At 49.4% G+C, this 19,329-nt stretch overlaps 7 protein-coding genes across 7 annotated transcripts; 5 read left to right on the forward strand and 2 right to left on the reverse strand.

The window, feature by feature from the left end:
• Window positions 1–51: 51 nt before the first annotated feature.
• On the forward strand, window positions 52–2,389 carry M437DRAFT_30326 (uncharacterized protein; the record flags this gene model as incomplete). The annotated part of the gene is made up of 8 exons (XM_041019180.1): window positions 52–107; window positions 160–232; window positions 280–709; window positions 765–906; window positions 969–1,275; window positions 1,328–1,624; window positions 1,688–2,074; window positions 2,138–2,389. Coding segments are annotated over 8 exons (1,944 nt in total), but the record flags the coding sequence as incomplete, so codon positions are not given.
• Window positions 2,390–2,595: 206 nt separating this feature from the next.
• M437DRAFT_51301 (uncharacterized protein) lies at window positions 2,596–5,057 on the reverse strand (the record flags this gene model as incomplete). The annotated part of the gene is made up of 2 exons (XM_041022158.1): window positions 2,596–4,728; window positions 4,779–5,057. The coding sequence occupies 2 exons, from the start codon at window positions 5,055–5,057 to the stop codon at window positions 2,596–2,598; spliced, it is 2,412 nt and encodes an 803-aa protein (XP_040878760.1).
• A 525-nt stretch (window positions 5,058–5,582) lies between these two features.
• M437DRAFT_76402 (uncharacterized protein) lies at window positions 5,583–6,444 on the forward strand (the record flags this gene model as incomplete). The annotated part of the gene is made up of 2 exons (XM_041026618.1): window positions 5,583–5,631; window positions 5,690–6,444. The coding sequence occupies 2 exons, from the start codon at window positions 5,583–5,585 to the stop codon at window positions 6,442–6,444; spliced, it is 804 nt and encodes a 267-aa protein (XP_040878761.1).
• Window positions 6,445–7,165: 721 nt separating this feature from the next.
• On the forward strand, window positions 7,166–10,354 carry M437DRAFT_51634 (uncharacterized protein; the record flags this gene model as incomplete). The annotated part of the gene is made up of 3 exons (XM_041022214.1): window positions 7,166–7,379; window positions 7,431–7,563; window positions 7,816–10,354. The coding sequence occupies 3 exons, from the start codon at window positions 7,166–7,168 to the stop codon at window positions 10,352–10,354; spliced, it is 2,886 nt and encodes a 961-aa protein (XP_040878762.1).
• Window positions 10,355–12,752: 2,398 nt separating this feature from the next.
• M437DRAFT_51398 (uncharacterized protein) lies at window positions 12,753–13,673 on the forward strand (the record flags this gene model as incomplete). Its single annotated transcript, XM_041022173.1, has 1 exon — window positions 12,753–13,673. One exon carries the CDS (start codon window positions 12,753–12,755, stop codon window positions 13,671–13,673), a length of 921 nt encoding a protein of 306 aa, XP_040878763.1.
• Window positions 13,674–15,969: 2,296 nt separating this feature from the next.
• On the reverse strand, window positions 15,970–16,618 carry M437DRAFT_9646 (TIM21-domain-containing protein; the record flags this gene model as incomplete). Its single annotated transcript, XM_041029100.1, has 2 exons — window positions 15,970–16,207; window positions 16,263–16,618. Coding segments are annotated over 2 exons (594 nt in total), but the record flags the coding sequence as incomplete, so codon positions are not given.
• Window positions 16,619–16,899: 281 nt separating this feature from the next.
• On the forward strand, window positions 16,900–18,577 carry M437DRAFT_51343 (uncharacterized protein; the record flags this gene model as incomplete). Its single annotated transcript, XM_041022164.1, has 3 exons — window positions 16,900–17,078; window positions 17,126–17,882; window positions 17,939–18,577. The coding sequence occupies 3 exons, from the start codon at window positions 16,900–16,902 to the stop codon at window positions 18,575–18,577; spliced, it is 1,575 nt and encodes a 524-aa protein (XP_040878765.1).
• Window positions 18,578–19,329: the final 752 nt, after the last annotated feature.

The raw sequence follows: 19,329 nt of genomic DNA on the forward strand, positions 1-19,329 counted from the left end.
AGACATACTATTTCGGGATCAGCCCCGGAAGGACGTCTTCCTCTCCATCGAACTGCTTGTTTCAATTGTCGTGCATCTAGACTAAAATGCGATCGCCAGAGTCCATGGTATGTATAGTCTATAGAACATGATCACGATAGATTAACAGAAATCCTATAGCGTGAGATGTGCCTCTCAGCAAAAGCGATGTGAATATCCCCAAGTTTCCAACCGAGGCCGCAAACAAGGAAGTGTCAAGTAAGTCAAGTCCACGACTCATGTCGCGTCGGCTTACCCAAGTACTATAGCAAACCGGATACTGTCGAGAAACTCCTGCAGCGAATCAATGATAGTCCTGTTGGTGAACAAGTCATTGCCGCCATCCTTGCTTCATCTCGAAATCTGCAATCTTCCAATTCTGCTTCGAATACTATCGGTGGAAGAGATTCGACAGAACACACACCTGATACCGAAGCCATTTCTGAGGCATACACTTCTGTCAAGTCAGAAGAATACGTGCCAGAGTATAGTCCCACAAATGGTAATGCTGGGAGCTCATTGGTGTCGCCTCTACACATTCTCGCTGATGCCGTGGAAACTGAAAGGCTGGCATCTTTGAACCTTCTAGACTCCGCTCCGAATTTGGGACATTATGAAGAGCCTCTGCTTAGCGACACAAGCAATGCATGGCTTTCTCGGCAATCCACTGAAAGATTGATTAAGTACTTCAGTACGTTGGCGAGCATCCACTGACCACCAAAACACTGACATTTTATCTCTATCAGGGCCCAGCTCTGTGTTCCAGAAGGACTGGCAAGTTCTGGCTGCACAGCCCCTCAATGCTCCTGTGAGGCTTACGTCCTTGACCTGCGACCCCATTAGTTCTCGCATCATCAACGACACCGATGCCGAAAGATATTTCGACCTGTAAGTCTTCCCCTATAGCACTTCTCTGTGGGTATGAGCATGTAACCGATCGACTCTGCCAGATATTTCAAGATCCGGAATCCACTCGTGTGTCTCTTGGATCCCGTCCTTCATAGACCAGAAATCGTGCGTCCCTTATCGTTCACTTTGTTTTCTGTTATTTGTGCACTAGGATGCGCAGTCGCCAATACACAACGAGACAGGGTGTTGTACCCTTCCCTACTAGCTCTGGCAGAGTGCAACATCAAATGGTCAATAGCAACGTCTGTCAAATCCGTGGAGACGGTCCAAGCTATTTTCACCATGGAATACTGGTCTCCAGTCCATGAAACGCAAAAAGACGATCCATATTGGTTGCACATCAGTCATGTAAAACACCTTCCTCTTCACCTTGCCAGCGGGCACTAAAGCTTCTGTTTAGGCAATTTTGCTAGCGAGAGAGCTGGGCCTCAAAAAAGATAAGGCTGTAGAAGATTTGGTCTCAGCATACACCTCTCCTACGGCTAGCTCAGACTTTAAAGAGCGGTTCCGTCGAAACATTGAGAGAACTTGGCTTGCTGCATTCTTTGCAGAAAAGAGCTTTGGTATTGTCACTGGACGCGTCATGAATGTCGGCCGATCAGAGATCTCAGAGTCAATCTTCGACTGGTGGAAGAAGCCAATGGCGTGTCCCTTCGACCGCGTCACTACCGGCGTTGTAGAGATGCGTATCTTACTTGTAAGTCTAGATCACCAAAGAGACAGGTCCATTTGTGAATCAAAGGCTGACACGGTTGCACAGATGCAATATCTAGAAGAGCGACAACAAATGACCAAAACACGAGAACTAATAGAAGACTGGCAAGCCCGAGGCTTCGAAGCCCTACAAACCCTTCGCGAGAAACGATGTATTCCCGACACCTCTGCATCGTCCGAATACCTACCCATTCTCGCTCACTACATGGATCACAGCATCTTGGTGCTAAACGCCAATGCTCTAAGAGACTTTGTTGCTACCAATGCGATGCAGTGTCTAGCCAACCCTTGCAAGATTTCCCGCCAAACTGTGGATGTTGCTTGCAGGTCTTTGACACTTATTCTTTCTGATCCGGTGTTGCTGAAACATATGTATGGGACGCATAATAACATGCTTATCATGATTTGTCATGCGCTGAGCGAGATTTTGTTTGTAAGTCATCCCTAACTCGCTCAATCTCCTTGAGAACCGATCCTGACTAGTATCTTACTATAGGCCACCACCCGCGGATGCCTCCCACCGGATATGATGGAAGCCGCAGCCAATAAAGTCCGCGCCGTAACCACACATCTGGAAACATTAGCGCGCGGACTACCAAGCACCTCTGCCGCTTCTCTGTATACCACGCTCTCTAATGTCCTTTCCAAGCAGCTTGACAAGTATATCTCGACTAGTCAGGCTAGTACGGAGGTCATGCAAGAGTCCATACCAACGGATTGGTGGAATGCGCTTGGGGGTGATATGCTTGTTGACATGAATGATTTGTTTCCTCAACAGCTGTTCCCTGAGTTGGCTGGCAATGGCAATGGGAGTGCAGGTACGATGTCTGGATGAAAAAAAAGGAAGAAAAGAGAAAACCTTGATTAGACCAATGATCCATTTCAATCTTCCTCTAAACGCATTTCCCATACTCCCACAGCGATAATACCCAAACGTCCCCAGCACTTCTCTTATCACATGAACTTAGCTAGTGGTGAACTATGCAACTTCATCATACCCTCCTCTCCATCTCCGTCCCCTTCAAAACTAAAATCCTCAGCATCCTCCATCTGCTGATCCAATTGCGGCGATAGCACAGGACTCATGGCAATTTTCGGCCGAGACTTGAAGACACTAGCGTATTCTGCATCCTGCTCGAACAATTTGTCTCTAGGTGTGGTGTCACGCGTACCACCAAGAGAATTTCTGCTACTTTTCATGGGTGTGGAGAATTGTGCTGCTGCTGCTGCTGTTGTGGCAGGGAAGAAAGACGATTTCGGTCGTTCTTTGGTGGTTGTGTGGCGTTGTGGCTGCGGGTTTAGAGAGGCTTGGGTCATGGATAGTAGGGCGCGTTCGGCGAGGGAGGTACGCCGGGATTCGGTCAGCGAAGGCTCGGTGTTCTTGATTGGTGATGGTGTTGGTTGAGGTAAAGGGGAGCTGTTCTCACTGCTGCGGAAAGACGCCATAGACATGCGAGCGCGCCCCGAGAGATTTAGCTGTTCTTGTGGACTTTGTTGCTGGTGCAATAGTGCTGGTGGACTCGAGGTTGGTGGTGGTGAGTAATCTGGCAGGTCGGGAGATCCGATTGATCGTTCTTGGTCTTCTAATCCCATCTCCTCGACTTTGTGGCCAAGTGAAGTAATTGAATCATCAATCGAGTCTTGGTGTCCAGATCCTACAGAATCGAGATGTCTTTTGTTCGGGGATGCAGCTTCATCCTTCGGACTGACCTCAAAGCCATATGTAGGACTTGGCGTGAATGCTTTGACATATCGTTCTCTGTCATTTTGTACACTGGGACTAGGTTCTGCAATTTCTGAAGGACTTGGAACATAGCCATATGGACTTTTAATCTTTGAGCTGAGATTTGAATCATATTCGCTTCTCACAGGTTGAGGCGTGGTCACAGGTTGAGTATGAGCTCGTGATAGCCACTGGTGTGTCTGGTGTGGTACATCGCGGACAGTGACCGGGGTCGAATTTGCAGACTCGAGAAGTGGTCGCTTGAGTGGCGAGAACAGATCATTCTTAGGATCCTTCGAGCCTTCGAGAAACACTGGTATAAGCGCCTGTCTTGGCATGGTATTTGTACGTATGCCATGGACCGGTGGCGCTGCATGATTTGGTCTGTCCCGTTGCTTCTGCTTTCTTTTGCGAACTTCGGACAAACCCTGCTTCATGTCCTGCACGACTTGTCCATAGTCCACCACGGGGTCGAGTGAAGGGGGATCCGTATCAACAGGAGACGTTTGTTCCACGCGAATGTTTCTGTGTTGATCGAAGATGTCCAAGCCATGAGCCTCTGCTGTAACATTCTGGTCAAGTGGGAGGGAAGATACTTTAGAAAGGTTTGTCGGCTTGTTACTCTCTTCAAAGACGTCTTTGTATGCCTTCCACATGCGCAAGCGATCGTTTTGCTCAACAACCCTAGACTGCAAAGTCTCGAGCAGCGATATTCTTTCCGGAGGCACTTGAGGGGTTGTACCTTGCTGGAAGTGCTGCCATAATTCGTCAAATCCCGAGTCCATGTATGCATCAGCAGAGGCGACCTTAGCGCCCGCCAGCAATGCATCGCAGCCCTCTATGCTACCAACCCAATTCTGGCGAAGTTCGCGTCTGATCAATTCCTCAGTCTTGGGCGGTAGAGTCTCGCTACTTGCATCCTGAGTTTCGAGCAGTACGAGATGGCGTTGGTGGTAGTCATTGATCTTCTCGTACAGCGAAGTGCGAAAGTTGTTGAGAGTAAGATCCAAAGTTGCTCGGCTTTGTAGAGTTTTCGCCAGAGATGCACGGTAAGCCAGCGAGAGAGTGTTGACAATACTTAGTTCCCGCTTGTCGAGGTTCTTTGACAGTGCGAGGTTCCTTCCAATAGATGATGGCTGATTACGGCGAGTCGACAGCAACTGCTTACGTAGGACGATAGTTGAGAACAGGAGCAATAATTCTTCGAACTTGTCACCCTTGCAGTCATCAAGCATGGTCTTACGAAGCGTGGCTTCTCTACCCAAGACATCGTTCTTTTTCAAGTCATTGAGGCATCTGAACAGAGCGGCGCGCAGATTGAGAGATTGAATTGGCTCAAGAGGCGGAAAGAAGGGTTGAAGTTTCTGTCTTGATTAAGCAAGAACCGACAATGGTGAGACAGGACTTGACTTACCTCACGTGTAGTCTCGCGATCCCAGAGCTCAAAGAGCCGGTAGAGAGACCATTCGACACAAGCTACACGCTTCTTCTGGTTTTGAAGGGCATCCTTGGTATCGAAAGTCTGAACAGTGATGTCAGGCCAGTCTTGTCGTTGGTCAAGATTCAGAAGTCGAAGATTAGAAACAAAAAGTGATATGTTTGATGGTGAGATTGATCGTGATTTTGGTGGCAGGGGCCTCGAAGCATGGCCGGGATTAGGGGTTGGCCCAGTCACAGGCTCGGGTCGTGACATGGCAGCCAGCGATGATGATCTGTGGTACTAGCTAGGATGGAAGCATGATCTAGCTAGTGGGTAGGTATGCGCGATGCTAAAACTTCACATGCGTTGGCAAATAAAGAAGTAAATCAACACAGATCTGAGTAAACATCGGTCAAGAGCGGTAACGACGCCCAAGACTGCTTGCCCAATTTGCAGGCTCCACGCTTTGAACAGATCCTCGCCATGCTCTTGGAATAAGGAAAGAAACTCTGAGTGAATTTATTGATTAAAATCAATTGGAGTGTCTACAATTCTTTCTTGTCGCACAGGACTGGTATGCAGGGGTGCGATTACCATATCTCTTTCAACAAAGAGGGACCGGCTTTCGCCGCATGAATTGATACTTCAACAACTTTGGCGTCTGGCCTGACAAACGCCGCAGTGCAGTTTATCTTTCTTGTTCACAATCAACTTATTCTTACCGGACTCTTGATTCAAAGACATCGCTATTCTGCTACTTGAACCGCGCGCGCGCACCCAAAGGCTACATCCTCAATCATGGCTCCCAGTGTCGTCGAAGACGCCGTTCAAACAAACTCGTCACCTAGTACGTTCACTCTGCTATCACATGCCACGTTTTAACACCCTTGCTAAGTGTCGCACAGAGCCCACTTCTGGCCTCCTCACACCGAGCCAAGTTTCGCAATGGACCCCCGAAACAGTTCTCTCAACCATGACTCCACTCGAAAAGAACTCGTCCTCGCCCGTACCCTTCTTTCACCTCCTTGAGCGCCTGAAGACTACAAAGCGCGAAGGCTGGCGCAGATTCGGAATCAACCACGGCGAATCTATCTCCGATCACATGTATCGCATGTCCATCATCACCATGCTTTGTCCCCCTTCTCTGTCGTCTCGTCTCGATGTACCACGCTGCACAAGAATGGCCTTGATTCACGACATGGCCGAAGCCCTAGTTGGAGACATTACCCCTGTAGACGGTGTTCCGAAATCAGAGAAGAACAGAAGAGAGGCTGAGACCATGGACTACATCTGCTCGACTTTGCTTGGCAAGGTTGGTGGTGGCCTGTCGGGACAAGAGATGCGCGCTGTGTGGCAGGAGTATGAGGACAGCCAGACTCTTGAGAGCAAGTTCGTACACGATGTCGACAAGATTGAGCTTCTTCTACAGATGATGGAGTACGAACGCTCTCACCAAGGCCGCATCGACCTCGGCGAGTTCTCATGGGTTGCTCGCAAGATCGAGTTGCCTGAGGTCAAAGAATGGTGCAATGACCTGTTGCGCGAGAGGGAGGTCTTCTGGGCCGAGCTGAACAAGACACCAACTGGCAGCACTTTGAACGAAGAGCAGGAGAAGCAACACCAGCAGTACTACAGCAAGAACGGCAGCGCATCTACTTGAAGGGATGGTAATGTTACGAGCAAGCGATTGATTTAAGTTCTCTCATACATGATGATGCATCCAGCGGGGTCAAGGCGCATTTGTGGCAGGGTTACACACGGACAGGCGTCGAGATTGCATATGGCTTTGTACATGATTTCATCCGGTCGATGGTACGTACGCACCAATCTCATGAGCATGAAGGTCACTGTTTCAAAAGGATGAATAGCTTCCACGTGATCGCCTGTGCCTGCCATTAGCATTTACGAAGACAAGGCTGCGTGCTTGGCGATGCTGTCGAGCGGGACGGCGGGGCGCGTGATGGCGAGCGCCGCTCATCACGTCGTGATCTGTCGACGTGTCTGTCTTTATCGCTCAAGGTGTCGCTGTCTCTGCTTTCGAGTTTGTGCCTGCTGTCGACAGCCGCGCTTGCACTGAAGAGACCTTGTTGCCGGATCGAACCCAATGCCCCAGCGCCTGCCGCATCAAGCTTTCCTTTCTCCGCATTTGTTTCTCATTTATCCGGGGTTGCTACATGCCATCTGAAGTCACCCAAGAGCCACCCTTGACCGCATTCGGTATTCTACGTTTTCTGCCTTGAAGTGAGATTTCTTTGTGAAAAAGAGACTCATCGAGGTCCACCTTGTCTCCTGGCTCTCTAACGTATGGTCATACTGGCAAATTATCCTGTTCATGCATTTCTGGTATCAGCCTCGGCACAACCAGCCACTTCTCACGCATCATGAAATCGAAATCAAAAGCAGCCAGCAGACCTCAACGACAAGGTGCAAAGAAATCTCAAGAAAACCCAATCGATGAGGATAGGGCAAGTCCTCGACCAGCCAAAAGGAAGAGAACGTCTAGCAAGCCGAAGGACAAGAGATATGAATGTCCTCATGACGGCTGCGATAAGAGTTACTCACGTGCAGAACACTTGTACAGACATCAGTTGAATCGTAGGTTTCGATACGACCAAAGTCCTGGTATGATTACTGACATGTCAGTAGATGCTCCAAAGCAAATTTTTCATTGTGATTTCGAGGGTTGCGATCGGCATTTCGTCCGCCAGGATCTTTGTGCCAGACATCGGGAAAGACATACCAAGGAAAACTCTCACTTATATCGTCGAGACGCGTTCAAGTACGGTAAGCTCAAGACTTCTAACACTGCCGAGTCTGCAATGGAACAAACGTCAAAGGTCCAACCAGCAGCGTCCACCACAAATTCCGAGAGCTCTGAACCTCAGATCGCTGAGCAACCAGCTGTCTCAAAGTCGAACGAAGCTGTGATAAGTTTCAACCCTTTGGCATTAGACCCACGCTTGACGACCGAGTCTAGACACTTTGATCCAGCTATGCCGTCTGTTCCTTTCTCTGATCTCGCATCAAACAGTCAATACGACAACATGTCGAATTCTGTTAGCAATTCAATCGCGTCTCGACTAGCTGCTCATATGAGCCATTCGGACACAATACAGGCCACGCCCAGTAATTTGGCGACCTCTGTTACCATGACCGATCCAATGAACGGTGCACGCCATGAGGTCACCAACGCTTTTTTCGCTCGACCTAACATGCCTCCTACACTCTCGATGGATATGTACCATCTCAACCCGATGCATAACATGTTTTCACCATTCAGCAATACTTCTGGGGTTTACTTGCCACAACCCTATTTCTCGCCGACTAGTGGAACTAGTCTGAAGTCTCCGCCAAGCTTCACCAACTTACCTACAGTGTCGCAATCGGGTCAGACTTACGGTACTCATATCACTTCACCACTCGAACTCAGATCAGATTCAGTGGCTTCATATCTATCGAAAGGGCCACCACTTAATCATCATCCAAACGTCGGCCTTGTAGATCCTACCACACTCGACAATCTACCTACAGGTGCGACCGTACCAGTGTTCAACGAGAATTGTGGACCATCGCTCTCAGACATGCCGGGTACAGAGTTTATTAGCTGGCTATTCGAGGGGGACCCAAACGCAGTGTTCTCGCCGCCATCTCAGACAGCTTTTAACCCTGGTTCGAATCCGCAGATGCCATTTGAGAACATGCATTCCGCAAATGGAGAAGTACGTCTCGAGTCTCTTGTTCGACCTAGTCCGGTTGCCAAAACGGAGCAAGATAGCATACAACCGGAGTGTGTCCTTTCAAGCTCACGCAGACAGCGACTCCTAGATCTGATCAGGTCCGAATTCAGAGACGGGAGACATGCTCAAGTCACAGCTCAGAGAGAGAAGACACTCAAGGGTGATCACGACGAGGACACACATGTGCTAAGCTTGCGAATGATGCAAGTTTTCTGCAGTTCATTCTGGCTGAACATACACCCACAATTGCCGATCCTGCATCGACCTACCTTTTCGACCGAAACATGTCCAGATCTCTTGCTTATAGCCATCATGATTTTGGGAGCTTCTTGCTTGGAGCCATCCTATGGATATGAGCTAACTCAAGCTTCAGCTGAATTGGCCTTTTTCCTAGCCTGGCACAGCCGTCGAATGTTATTCGAGGACCCAGACTTCATTCCACCAGCAAAACTTTGGTTATTCCAGGCCTTATTACTACTAGAAGTTTATGAAAAGATGTACTCAACTACGACTTTACACCAGAGAGCTCATGTGCACCATTGCACCACTCTCACCTTGATGAGGCGAGGTAGCTCATTAGTAGGGCGGGCGGCACTGGACTTCGCTCCTTACGACGATCTTGATCCAACAAGGACACCACCAGGTCCGAACGGTAGTGTCAACACCTGCGGCCGCAATACCAAGGACGAGTGGTGGAACAACTGGATCAGCAACGAGGCTACACGTAGAACGGCTTTTGCAGCTTTCATCATTGACACGACCCATGCGACGATGTTTGGTCACGCGGCAGTGATGGTCGCCCATGAGATGCGAATACCTCTGCCATGTGATGAGGCTCTTTGGGCTGCGCCTAGCGGGGCTGAGGTGCGAAAACTCGAGCACAGCCTTACACTCAGTGGCTACAGGCCGATGAGCTTCCTTGAAGCGTGTAAGAGAACACTGAACGGTCAACATGTGCAGACCAACACTTTCGGCCGAGTCACGATCATGGCAGGGCTAATGAGTGTCAGCTGGCACATGAGAATGCAAGATGTGAGAGCAAACTCGATCGGAGTTGGTAAACAAGACAGTTGGGCTGATCAGCTGGCCTCTGCCTGCAATTTCTGGAGACGCGATTTTGATGCATCGCTAAACCAGTCATCATCAAACATATCAGTATACTTGCACGATCGCATGCTGAGCGACGTCATGGATAAGGAGAAGGTATTCGAATCTCGTACTGTCCTACACCACCTGGCGCGGATGGCGATGCATGTGGACATCGTTGATTGCCAGATCCTTGCTGGAGCAAAACGCTCACTAGGACGCGTAATTACGGCCAATGATCATGCGTTGACGGCGAAGAAGTTGAAAGAGACTTGGGCTCCATCACATGGAGCTCGTGATGCAGTGTTCTATGCGTTACACTTCTTGTCGGCTGTGCTGCTACCAGAGGGGGACGGTTCCTCCGGACTAAATCTTGGTGCCCGAGTACTTGCATATTCAGCTCGTGACGACAATTCGCTCAACCGTCCTTGGGTGCTCTACTTCGCTGCCCTTGTTGTATGGACTTACGGATTCTGCTTGGACGGACCTATAGCACCGCCGTTGCCTACTTACACACTCAGGACGCATGAGATCCAATTTAGGGACCTGCGTGGCTTCCTTCGCCGCGTAGGCGGGGTCAGATCGGCCGATGATTTGCAGCACGTCAAGCAACGCAATGGGATGTTGGGGATGTTGATGCTCCTGAAAGAGATCTTCAGCAAGACCCGATGGGAACTGCTCCACGAGGCGAGTGAAATGCTGGGAAATTGCATCGAATTGCTAATGCCGGGTATATCCAATCTCTGAAAGCTTTGGGTTGGATGATCTCTTGACAGCTCTTACATCATGGTCAGGCGTTGCAGGTCAAGTGGGGGAGGCTCAATCTCAAGCTGAGAACCAGCTGCTCGGGTCACCTTGGCCCGTATATCAATGTGTATCATGAATGTCGATAAAGTCCGTCATTCCATGCAAATCATGACGAAATCTTCACCGTGTAGGATGCATTTCAGCTGGCATGTTTCTGAACTCAGATAGATCTCACCGAGACTACACAGTAAAGTATGATATGGAGTTCGTTGTGCTATGTTGATTAAGTTGTAATTGTTGTGGAGCAACGCTCGTGCAAGCGAAGCAGAGCGAACTCCTGACAAGAACGAGGCTTGGGAATTGGCAAAATGAGCGACGCGATGATTTAGAGTGGGGTCTTTCCGATATCCGAAGCGCGTGTGAACGCTCACAGGGGAGATTTGTGCTCTTTGTATAGGTATACCATGTTGTGCAAGATTGGGATCGTTGTGTCAAAACGGATGCAAGGCCCCCTCAGGATCCCAAAACATGAAACTTGTTCTCGGAGAATTAATCGTGCACTGTGCATGCAGGCTAGTTGGTGCACATGCTTCATCTGCAGGGTTGATCATGCAGACACTCGTGGCCTTGGTCTGGGTCACGTTTGTGGATATGCAGTATCAACAACAAAGGCTAAGCCTGGATGCACATGTGCAACCCCGAGTTGATCCGCTCTCCAGATACACATCTATAATAGGCAGATGCACTGATTCAGTGAGGAACCGCGACTTAGTTTGCACAACCAGAACAAGATCTCTGTTCATTATTCCTGTTTCTGCTTCATCTTGGACGGCCCTGGCAACCATTGACAGAGGCAAATCGAGACTCCACAAGACCATCACCAACCAGAGGGATTTTCTGGCTTTTTGGTTGTGCACAGCAACAAGATGAACAAACGGTTCCAATGGATGTTTTGTTCATCTCAAGAGGCATATCTTAGTGTTATCTTGGTGGATGGATTATTTGTGATGCTTATCGACAAGGGAAACTCTATGTTAGAGGGAATGGTGGTAATGCACAAGCGGTGCAAATCTCCCCATGACACATCTGCACAGACTTGTCGCGGAGTTGATGCCACGAGATGCTCGGGCGGCTTTGCCAAGTTCGACTTTTGGTGTTGACATTTTTGTAACAAGTAACAAACGGCTGCAAGGAATTTTAAGCACTCGATCTGTGATCCAGGTTTGAAAAGAGAAAAAGTGACTGACGATCGTGGAAGGTGAAAAGGACCTTTTTGGTGAGAAATGTACCTCCTTGTTTGGACAAATCAGTCGAGTCGGGTAGACGTTTGCACAACAAAGACCCTAAACACCTCCCTGCATGTGGGCCTTTGCACACATCCAGAGGACACCCAGTTGTCCCACTTCGGCCCGCGAAAGGAGGGGTCAATTGGTCAAGACCAGACCTCGGGATTTGGAAAACACCTCCAAGGGCATGGTAGCTGGGTTGAGATATATTGAATCTCCAAATTTACCAATTACCAAGGATGGATCGTACATACAGAAATGATGTCAAGTGCTTCAGCTGCGTCAGACAGAGACAGGTTCATGACGACCATCAACAGTGCTCTAAGATTGTGGGGATGGTCATCATTTCGCGAGTCACCAGATGGCCAGTCTGGTCGCGGCACTCGGAGCAGATCGAGTCAATCTTTGGCTAACTGGAAGCGACCTTAACGCTCAATAGGCGACGGAAGAGTGAATGGACAAAGGACCATAGCAGGGAGCAAGAGGACTGAAGACGCGAGAAAGCGTGAGAAACGGGCGCTTGTGAAGAGGGTCAGGACGCCCAGAACTCGGATGTGGTTCCAGGGGGTGCAAGCTTGCGGGTAGTGGCCGCTTTTAGCGCGCCGCCGCAGCGGGAGCGAACCAGGATTTCGAGGAATTTGCACCGAAATGAGGGAAAGCGTGGGCGGAGCGGGCCACAAGTGCCGTTCGCGGGTGCTGTCAAGCTCGCAATCCAGTCGCCATCAAGTGTCAACGTCTTCTTGACACCAAAATCCTTAGGGGGTGATCATTGCGTGCCAGAGCTCCAACATCCAGGCCCCCTCGAAAGTCTAAACTCGCCGGTGCTGCAGGTATGCCAGTGTGAACGGTCAACGGCAAACAAGATAGATGTAAGAGGTAAGTCGCGGTGTCTCGTTGTGAGACGAATTCTGTATAGATACTTGAAGCTTCGCCCTCTGCATCTTAATATCCGAATCATCACCACGGCTTTTCCTTCTTTCTTAACCCGCCGCCACATCTGATCGACACGATACCAAGCCAGCCACTCGTTTCCCTTATCAATATATCATCATCCACATCCACTGCGCAGACCATTTTCCAATCTCAATCTCATTTAACCCTGGACTGCCACTATGCCTCCTCGCACGTCTTCTCTCCAACAACCTCCAGCTGCCGTTATGAGCTACTTCGACTTTCAGCCCGAGGATTGCTCGGTGTCGCCGGTCAAGAAGAGCAACCTCCGCTGCCTTGATGCATTCCATGACCGCCCTACTACACCTTTCGAGTACCCTGCCAATGCAAGCATCTATGCAAAGCGTGCTCTTCCTCCTCTTCCAACACCCTCAGCTCTTCCTGCACTCCGCAACTGCTCATCATCAGAGTCCATGGCTTCATCAGGACCCGTAAGCCGACCAAGCACTGCCATGTCCTGCAGACAGGACAAGTCTCTTCCTCCTCTTCCCTTCCGCCTTCAAAGATCACCTTCATTCGATGAGGATGAGTCTGGAAAGGAGAACGCAATCATTGTCCAGCAAGTCTCAAGGCCTCGCCAACACCGTGGCTACAGCTTCCGCAGCCTGCTCAACAGACACTCTGAGGATGAGTTCCCTCTCGCATCACCCAAGAGTGGCTACAGTGTTACCCGTGACTCTCGCACTGATTCAGTCATGGGAGACTACAGCCTTTGCCAAGTCAAGACCAACGGTACCATCTCTGCTACTAGCAGCAGACGCCCCTCAGCTCTTTCTCTCACTCACCTCAAGGCTGCCTCAAAGAAGATCAACGCCAGCGCACCTCCAGTGCCCTCTCGTCCTTCCTCGCGCAAGGGCAGCACCAGCAACCAACACCGCTGGGGCACTCTCTTCCGCACTGTTGAGGATGACAAGGAGGACATTCCTGCCATGCCCACCACTCCTGGTATGATGCCCGACATCAGCTTCAACCGCTGCTACTACTTCTACGCCCGCAACTGCAACGGCTACGTCCTTTCTGGCAGCTCCAGTGGCGATGCTTGCGAGAACTGCGCTCACTCTGGTTTCTTGGGCTCGCCTTGAACAACGACTGAGAAGCTTTGCCAACTGTCTTTCGCCAGAGCAAAGCATGAATCACCTTTTCCACCATCAGGCTTTTCCAAAAGCCATCTTTTCGACATGACCTCTACGAATTATGAAGGCAATGAACAGTCACAGCCACCGAGCAAAACCAAAGCTCGACGGCACGCCGAGGCACTTTCGAGTCGCCATTCGTTCACGAGGAATCATGCGACGAATTCAAAATCCTCATGCTGAAAGATGCATTCTGAGGTACCGCTTCTGATGAACAACATTTTTCCGAAAATGATCATGCAATCCATCCATTCACTTTTGTTTTTCTTATGTACGAAACTAGATTCGCCATGTCTTTGGCTTTTCTTTTTTAACTTGGGAGGACATGATTGGAAGGGACTACAGTGAATAGCATAACACATCAAAGCACAATTCATCTTGCCAAAACCAAATCTTCTCAATTCTTCTTTCGCATTCTCTTTGCTGCAATTTCCTCTATCAACTGGTTATCCATCGGTTTGATTATTTATTGCGATAAACAAAACAAACATAAACAGCTTCGCTGTCCTCCAGGGATCAAAACAAAGCAAACGGCTTTTTCCCCCTCACACAAGGAGAATAAACACGAAACGGCAAAACGTGTAACTGTATAAACTGTATAAACCGTCGACTTACAACTCCCTTTTGTCTTGGCTGCTCAACAGGAGTTTTGGACTTCAAGCGAGCAAGAGGCTTAATTACGGGATACCGATAAGATATCGATTTTGCTTTTGAGATTCACTGGTTGGATGGATCAAAGGAAGGAGAATAAGGCTGTGGTTTTTAAGCGAATATGCTCAACCTTATGCGGCAAACACGTTCAGGGAAAGAAGTCACGTTTTCTGGCGCAAGGTTGCATGCAAAAGGGCAGAGTGGACGGTTCGCGATTGCACGTGAGTCGAAAGGCTCTGCCTTCACATGCAAGATGCTTAACCTCCTTGTATAACAAGAATGCTCGATCGGCAAGAAGGCAGTGTCTTGACTGGAGACATGCAAGTTGCTTACCCATGAAACGGAGCGAGTGCTCCAATGTCCATTGCTCGGAGCGCCGTCCTTCCGTCCAAAAAGCACAGCGCTTTTTGGCGAAGTACTGTACATACACTACACGCGGCGGAGGCTCTTTTCTTCCAGAAGGAAGTCAAAAGACGATCCAGGAGACTTGTTGATATTTTGACTTTTTGCTCTGCATGGCAAGCATCGATGGTTGACAGCAAGCTTTTGCGGCAAGCGATGAGAGGGTCGTTCGTCTTCAAACCCCATTCTAGGACTTTGCATCAACCGAGATACTCCTAAACTGGATTCAAAGTTGAGTTTTTTGAGGTTTCTAGGTTTGTGTTGTGCATGGAGACGAACAAAGGCAAGCAATGCGAACCGTGTGGGCTACCACCTCGGTACTTTGGACGAATAGAGTTACAATAGGAGAAGGAGCGAAGCGATAGATAGGGCTCGCTCGCAGCTTCTCCTCTCGACTCGGAGTGGAGTACGACAACTGACTTTTGATGTACAATGCAACATTCCTATTCTTCCTAGAGACTTGCGTTATACTGTATCCGATGGAGGTACATGAATACATGAGCTGATTTTCATCGTCGATATAGACGGTGTAGGTAACATGGTATAGCAGATACATTCACCACAACCCCTCCTTCCCAGAAGCGCCAGACCTCTTGTATGGCGCATACGAAAAACGGACGGACATACATCTTTTGTCTGAGTCGTGATGAAGGAGGCTCCTGCTCCCCGAAGCACGTACGCGTTCTGCAGTCAAGCCAATGGCTTTTTAGCATATCGCACTCCCGCGTTCCGGTCCACAGACTAAATCCTTCTTTCAGCTCGCCTTTGACAAGCCATCCGGTTACTCGCATCAAGTCGGAGAGATGTCATTGATATCGCACGCCACTTGCGTGAGTGTATCGACGCAGTAATCGGGTGCATTGACCTACTTCGCAACCACACAGTAGGTGGCTGTCTTATTTGCGGCGGTCCCTGACCGGTCAAGAACGCCGACAGGGTGCGTTATCCTGGTGTATTGCATACCGCTCGCCAAGAGATATATCTGGGAGGAGTATCGTCTCGATCTCGTGCATGCGCAAAGGCTAAGCGGCTCGATGACCATCCTCCTCTTCACGCTGCGATCGGCGGAGGAACTCGCTGCGATGCATATCGGATATCCACTTCAGCTCCATGTAGTCTTGACAACCAGACTATTGCAGACGACGATGGACGAGGCCAAATCGAGCGAGCGACAAGCGTCATCATCTCACCACCAGCGTACGCCGAACATCTTGCCCGAGCTCCTCTTGTCAAGTTTCCAAGCTTCTGCATTCTCAAGCCAAATCCGCTCGTGGCCGGGAACGTCGAGAGCTAGGTGATGATACTTGAAATCGCTTTCATCGCGGCGTTTCGTCATGTGCACGTTGACAGTGCCTGTAGCTAGGCTACCACCGACGTGGAAGTGCATTCTCATGTGTGTCGTTCCGATACCATCAGTTTCAGATTTGGACCTGTTGGCGCATGTCAGTCAGGTGGTTCGGCTTCACCGAAGGTCGTGGACCTTACGCAATGGTGTCTCTTGCAAAGCGACTGTTGCGCACTCTATTCTCTCCCCAAGCCTCGATCTCTCCTCCCTTGCCCCTTCCTGCCAGCACCTCGATGCACTTGGGATCGGTTCGTACTCGTTCAAAGGCGCGATTGTAAACGGCAGTCTTGCTGTCGCTGCTGAAAACTTCGAGGTAGAGAACAGTCGCAACGCCACCAGTCATGGCAAGACCTAATAGAATGACGGCAAGGTTGGCGGATTGTTGTGTTGTGCGGGCACCTCTTTCGCGCCAGGATAATTCAGACCATGGCACACGACCGGTGTCGTTAGTGATGGTGACGCTTCTTCGTGTTGGTCCTGAGGCTGAGGTTGTGGATGAGCTTGTCGCTGTGCGAAGCTGGATGCATGACTGTACTGATCGCAGGCCAATACGAGAGGCCGGTAGCCTTGGTAAAACTCGTAGCGACTGCATTGTGCTTGTATGACTTGAACGATTTCTTCTTGCTTGCTCAAATGACGCTCGAATCTGAAGGCACGAGAGCTTCGGCTTGGCACGACGAAATGGTGGGGCTTGTTCGGCTGCCTCGGCCCGTGTTTGTTGTTTCTCTCGCGGCCTCTTACACCGACATGCCACTATACCATCCTCGAGCATAAATCATGGACTCGGCTGCTTCCCTGAATCGTTTGCTTGCCGTTTTGGCTGAGCGTGACATTGGTCTAGGCTATGATGATCTGGCATGGTTGTTCGAATCTCCTCAAACCAGCGATTCTATGATCTCCTGGGTCCATGAATATCTAACAAGTTCAACCCTTCTCAGCCCAGAAGAACTTGACATGTGTGTGCTTTGGTATACAGCGGTAGAATGAGACTGATGAATTGAAGGCATGCATACATTTCTCAATCCAACTACAAAATCCCATCTTCCCATGGAATGCCACGTCCTATGCAAGAACCTGATTTTGAATCTGCCATCGATTCTCTAGAAGCCAGCACTGCCGCTATAGAGAAGCAAACAGCAATACTGGAAGCCCAACGAGATGCTTTTCAAAAATTGCAGCATCTCAACAGACAGCCTTCATCGACCGTCTCTGACAGCGACGAGAAGCGTTCAAGTCAAGCAAGAGCAAAAGCACAGCTGGATCTGGAAACAAAAGAGCTCACCGATTCTATTCAACAGCGGGTCAATGTAACCAAACGACACGCAGACTCGAGTCTCAATTTACTCAGGACTTCCTCCCAGCGTCAACTAGAGAAAGACGATCGCTTGCTTGATGGATTGCAGAAAGTCATGTTCAAACTCGCGCCGCTTGAGTCGAGTGAGAAGCAACTCCCTGATTTCAACGCTTTGTCGCGTGCTTTGGTGAAGCTGGAAAGCAAAATTATCAAGGATCGAACGAATGTTACTTATCTTGGGGCTCTTGAGAGCCTGGCTGATGAGACTGATGATTTCGGACATCAGGACAGCGCACACGCAGCTCAAGAAGCATATGCGTTAGCCGAAGAGCTCGAAAGTTTGATTACAGAAGTGGACTCGGTACTCGACATGACCATCAGCAGGCGGTACCGAGCACCCATCATCAATGCTCTGAAACTATCCGACGCACAGGCTCAGCTCGAACAGCAAAATTGGTTCGAATATGTATGTATCAATATCAACACCTGATCTGAGCCACATCAGCTGACACAGCGACCCAGGTTGTAAGGACACTAGACGAACTCGCCCGCAAGACTGAAGATTTGGCTTTGTGTACTCAAGACGCCTTAGCCTACACAACTGCAATCAGCCAGGTTTCAGACGTATTGGCTGAGACACTTCCTCCACCAACACAGCCACCCTCTAGACTCGACAGAAAACCATCAACCCGAGGTCCCTCGCCCCAAAAGACAATGAATCCCATCCTACACCGCCAAGGAGCCAAAGACCCAGCCCTGGAGATGCTTGGATACCACAGTATACGTATACCCACCGAGTCTGGAACAGATTCTGAGTCCGTGTCTCAAGCCTTGCATTCAGCTGTACTCGAACGTCAATCACGTCTACAAGATTTGCAAAAGTCTACAGAGTCTTCTATAGCTGCTCAGGTGGCTGAATCGATCAACACCGCAGATGGAGATTTGCAGACTTTACTGGGAGCATTGTATGCCTATTCGCCTCACTCCACTGTACACCTAGCAGACAGTAAAGTCAAGAAAAGGTTGGAACACCTGGACCATGAGATCGAGAGGCTGGGAGATGGTATCAAGAGGCTTGATGTTGATCAGCTTGCCGAGGTGGAACAAAAGAGACTCTCAGCTGCTCTTGATCGCTCGTCTGGCCGAACCTCCTCGCAATGACACTGCAACTTAGGCAATACTGTGTATTGAACTTGATTGATCGCCGTAGTTCACTCCATAGCATCGACTAATCGACCCTTCAGCCTCAACCCTCAATCGTCAAGCCAAGAAAATACAAAGATTGTACAACATCTTTGACAAGCACCAAATCGCTTTCTTCTGGTTCTCCCAACAAGCGCATTGCATTTTGTAACTCGTTCAACCCTACCGTCGACGATGTGCTCTGCGAACTAATCCCAAGTGCCATTTTTCACACAACATTATGCATCTCCTTTGATAAAGCCAATGACTATCTTCTTCGTCTTTTTCGCCGAATAACCAATGTCTCTCCCAACATTGCATTAGAATGTCCACCAAGGTCGCGGATTTTAAGCGCTGGCAGGATAGTATGCTGTTAACAAGTTACGCGAGATGGTCATCGGTGATGATGTTTATGTGGTTCTGCATGCTTATGCAATAATCACTGATCTGCAAGCCTAGCTAGTAGTATATACTTTGGCTAGCGCTAGATGAGTGTTGTGCATGTGCAATTGGTGAACTTCTGTGTATAAATGACTTGAAAAGACAATGTGTAGATTGCGTGCGGTTTGTCTATCGCGTCCCAGTGCAGGTAGTCGCGATCGTCTTCGTGAGTCGAAACGAAGGGAAGGCGCATTTCGCTGCTTCCTTCCCTTATGCTTCATGGCAACGCGCACACATCGCTACTTCCTCGACGCTGAACCAAAAAGAAATCAACTTCTCGCAAACTTTCA

This window comes from Aureobasidium melanogenum (genome assembly GCF_000721775.1).
Source record: "Aureobasidium melanogenum CBS 110374 unplaced genomic scaffold scaffold_14, whole genome shotgun sequence".
NCBI classification, from domain to species: Eukaryota; Fungi; Ascomycota; class Dothideomycetes; order Dothideales; family Saccotheciaceae; genus Aureobasidium; species Aureobasidium melanogenum.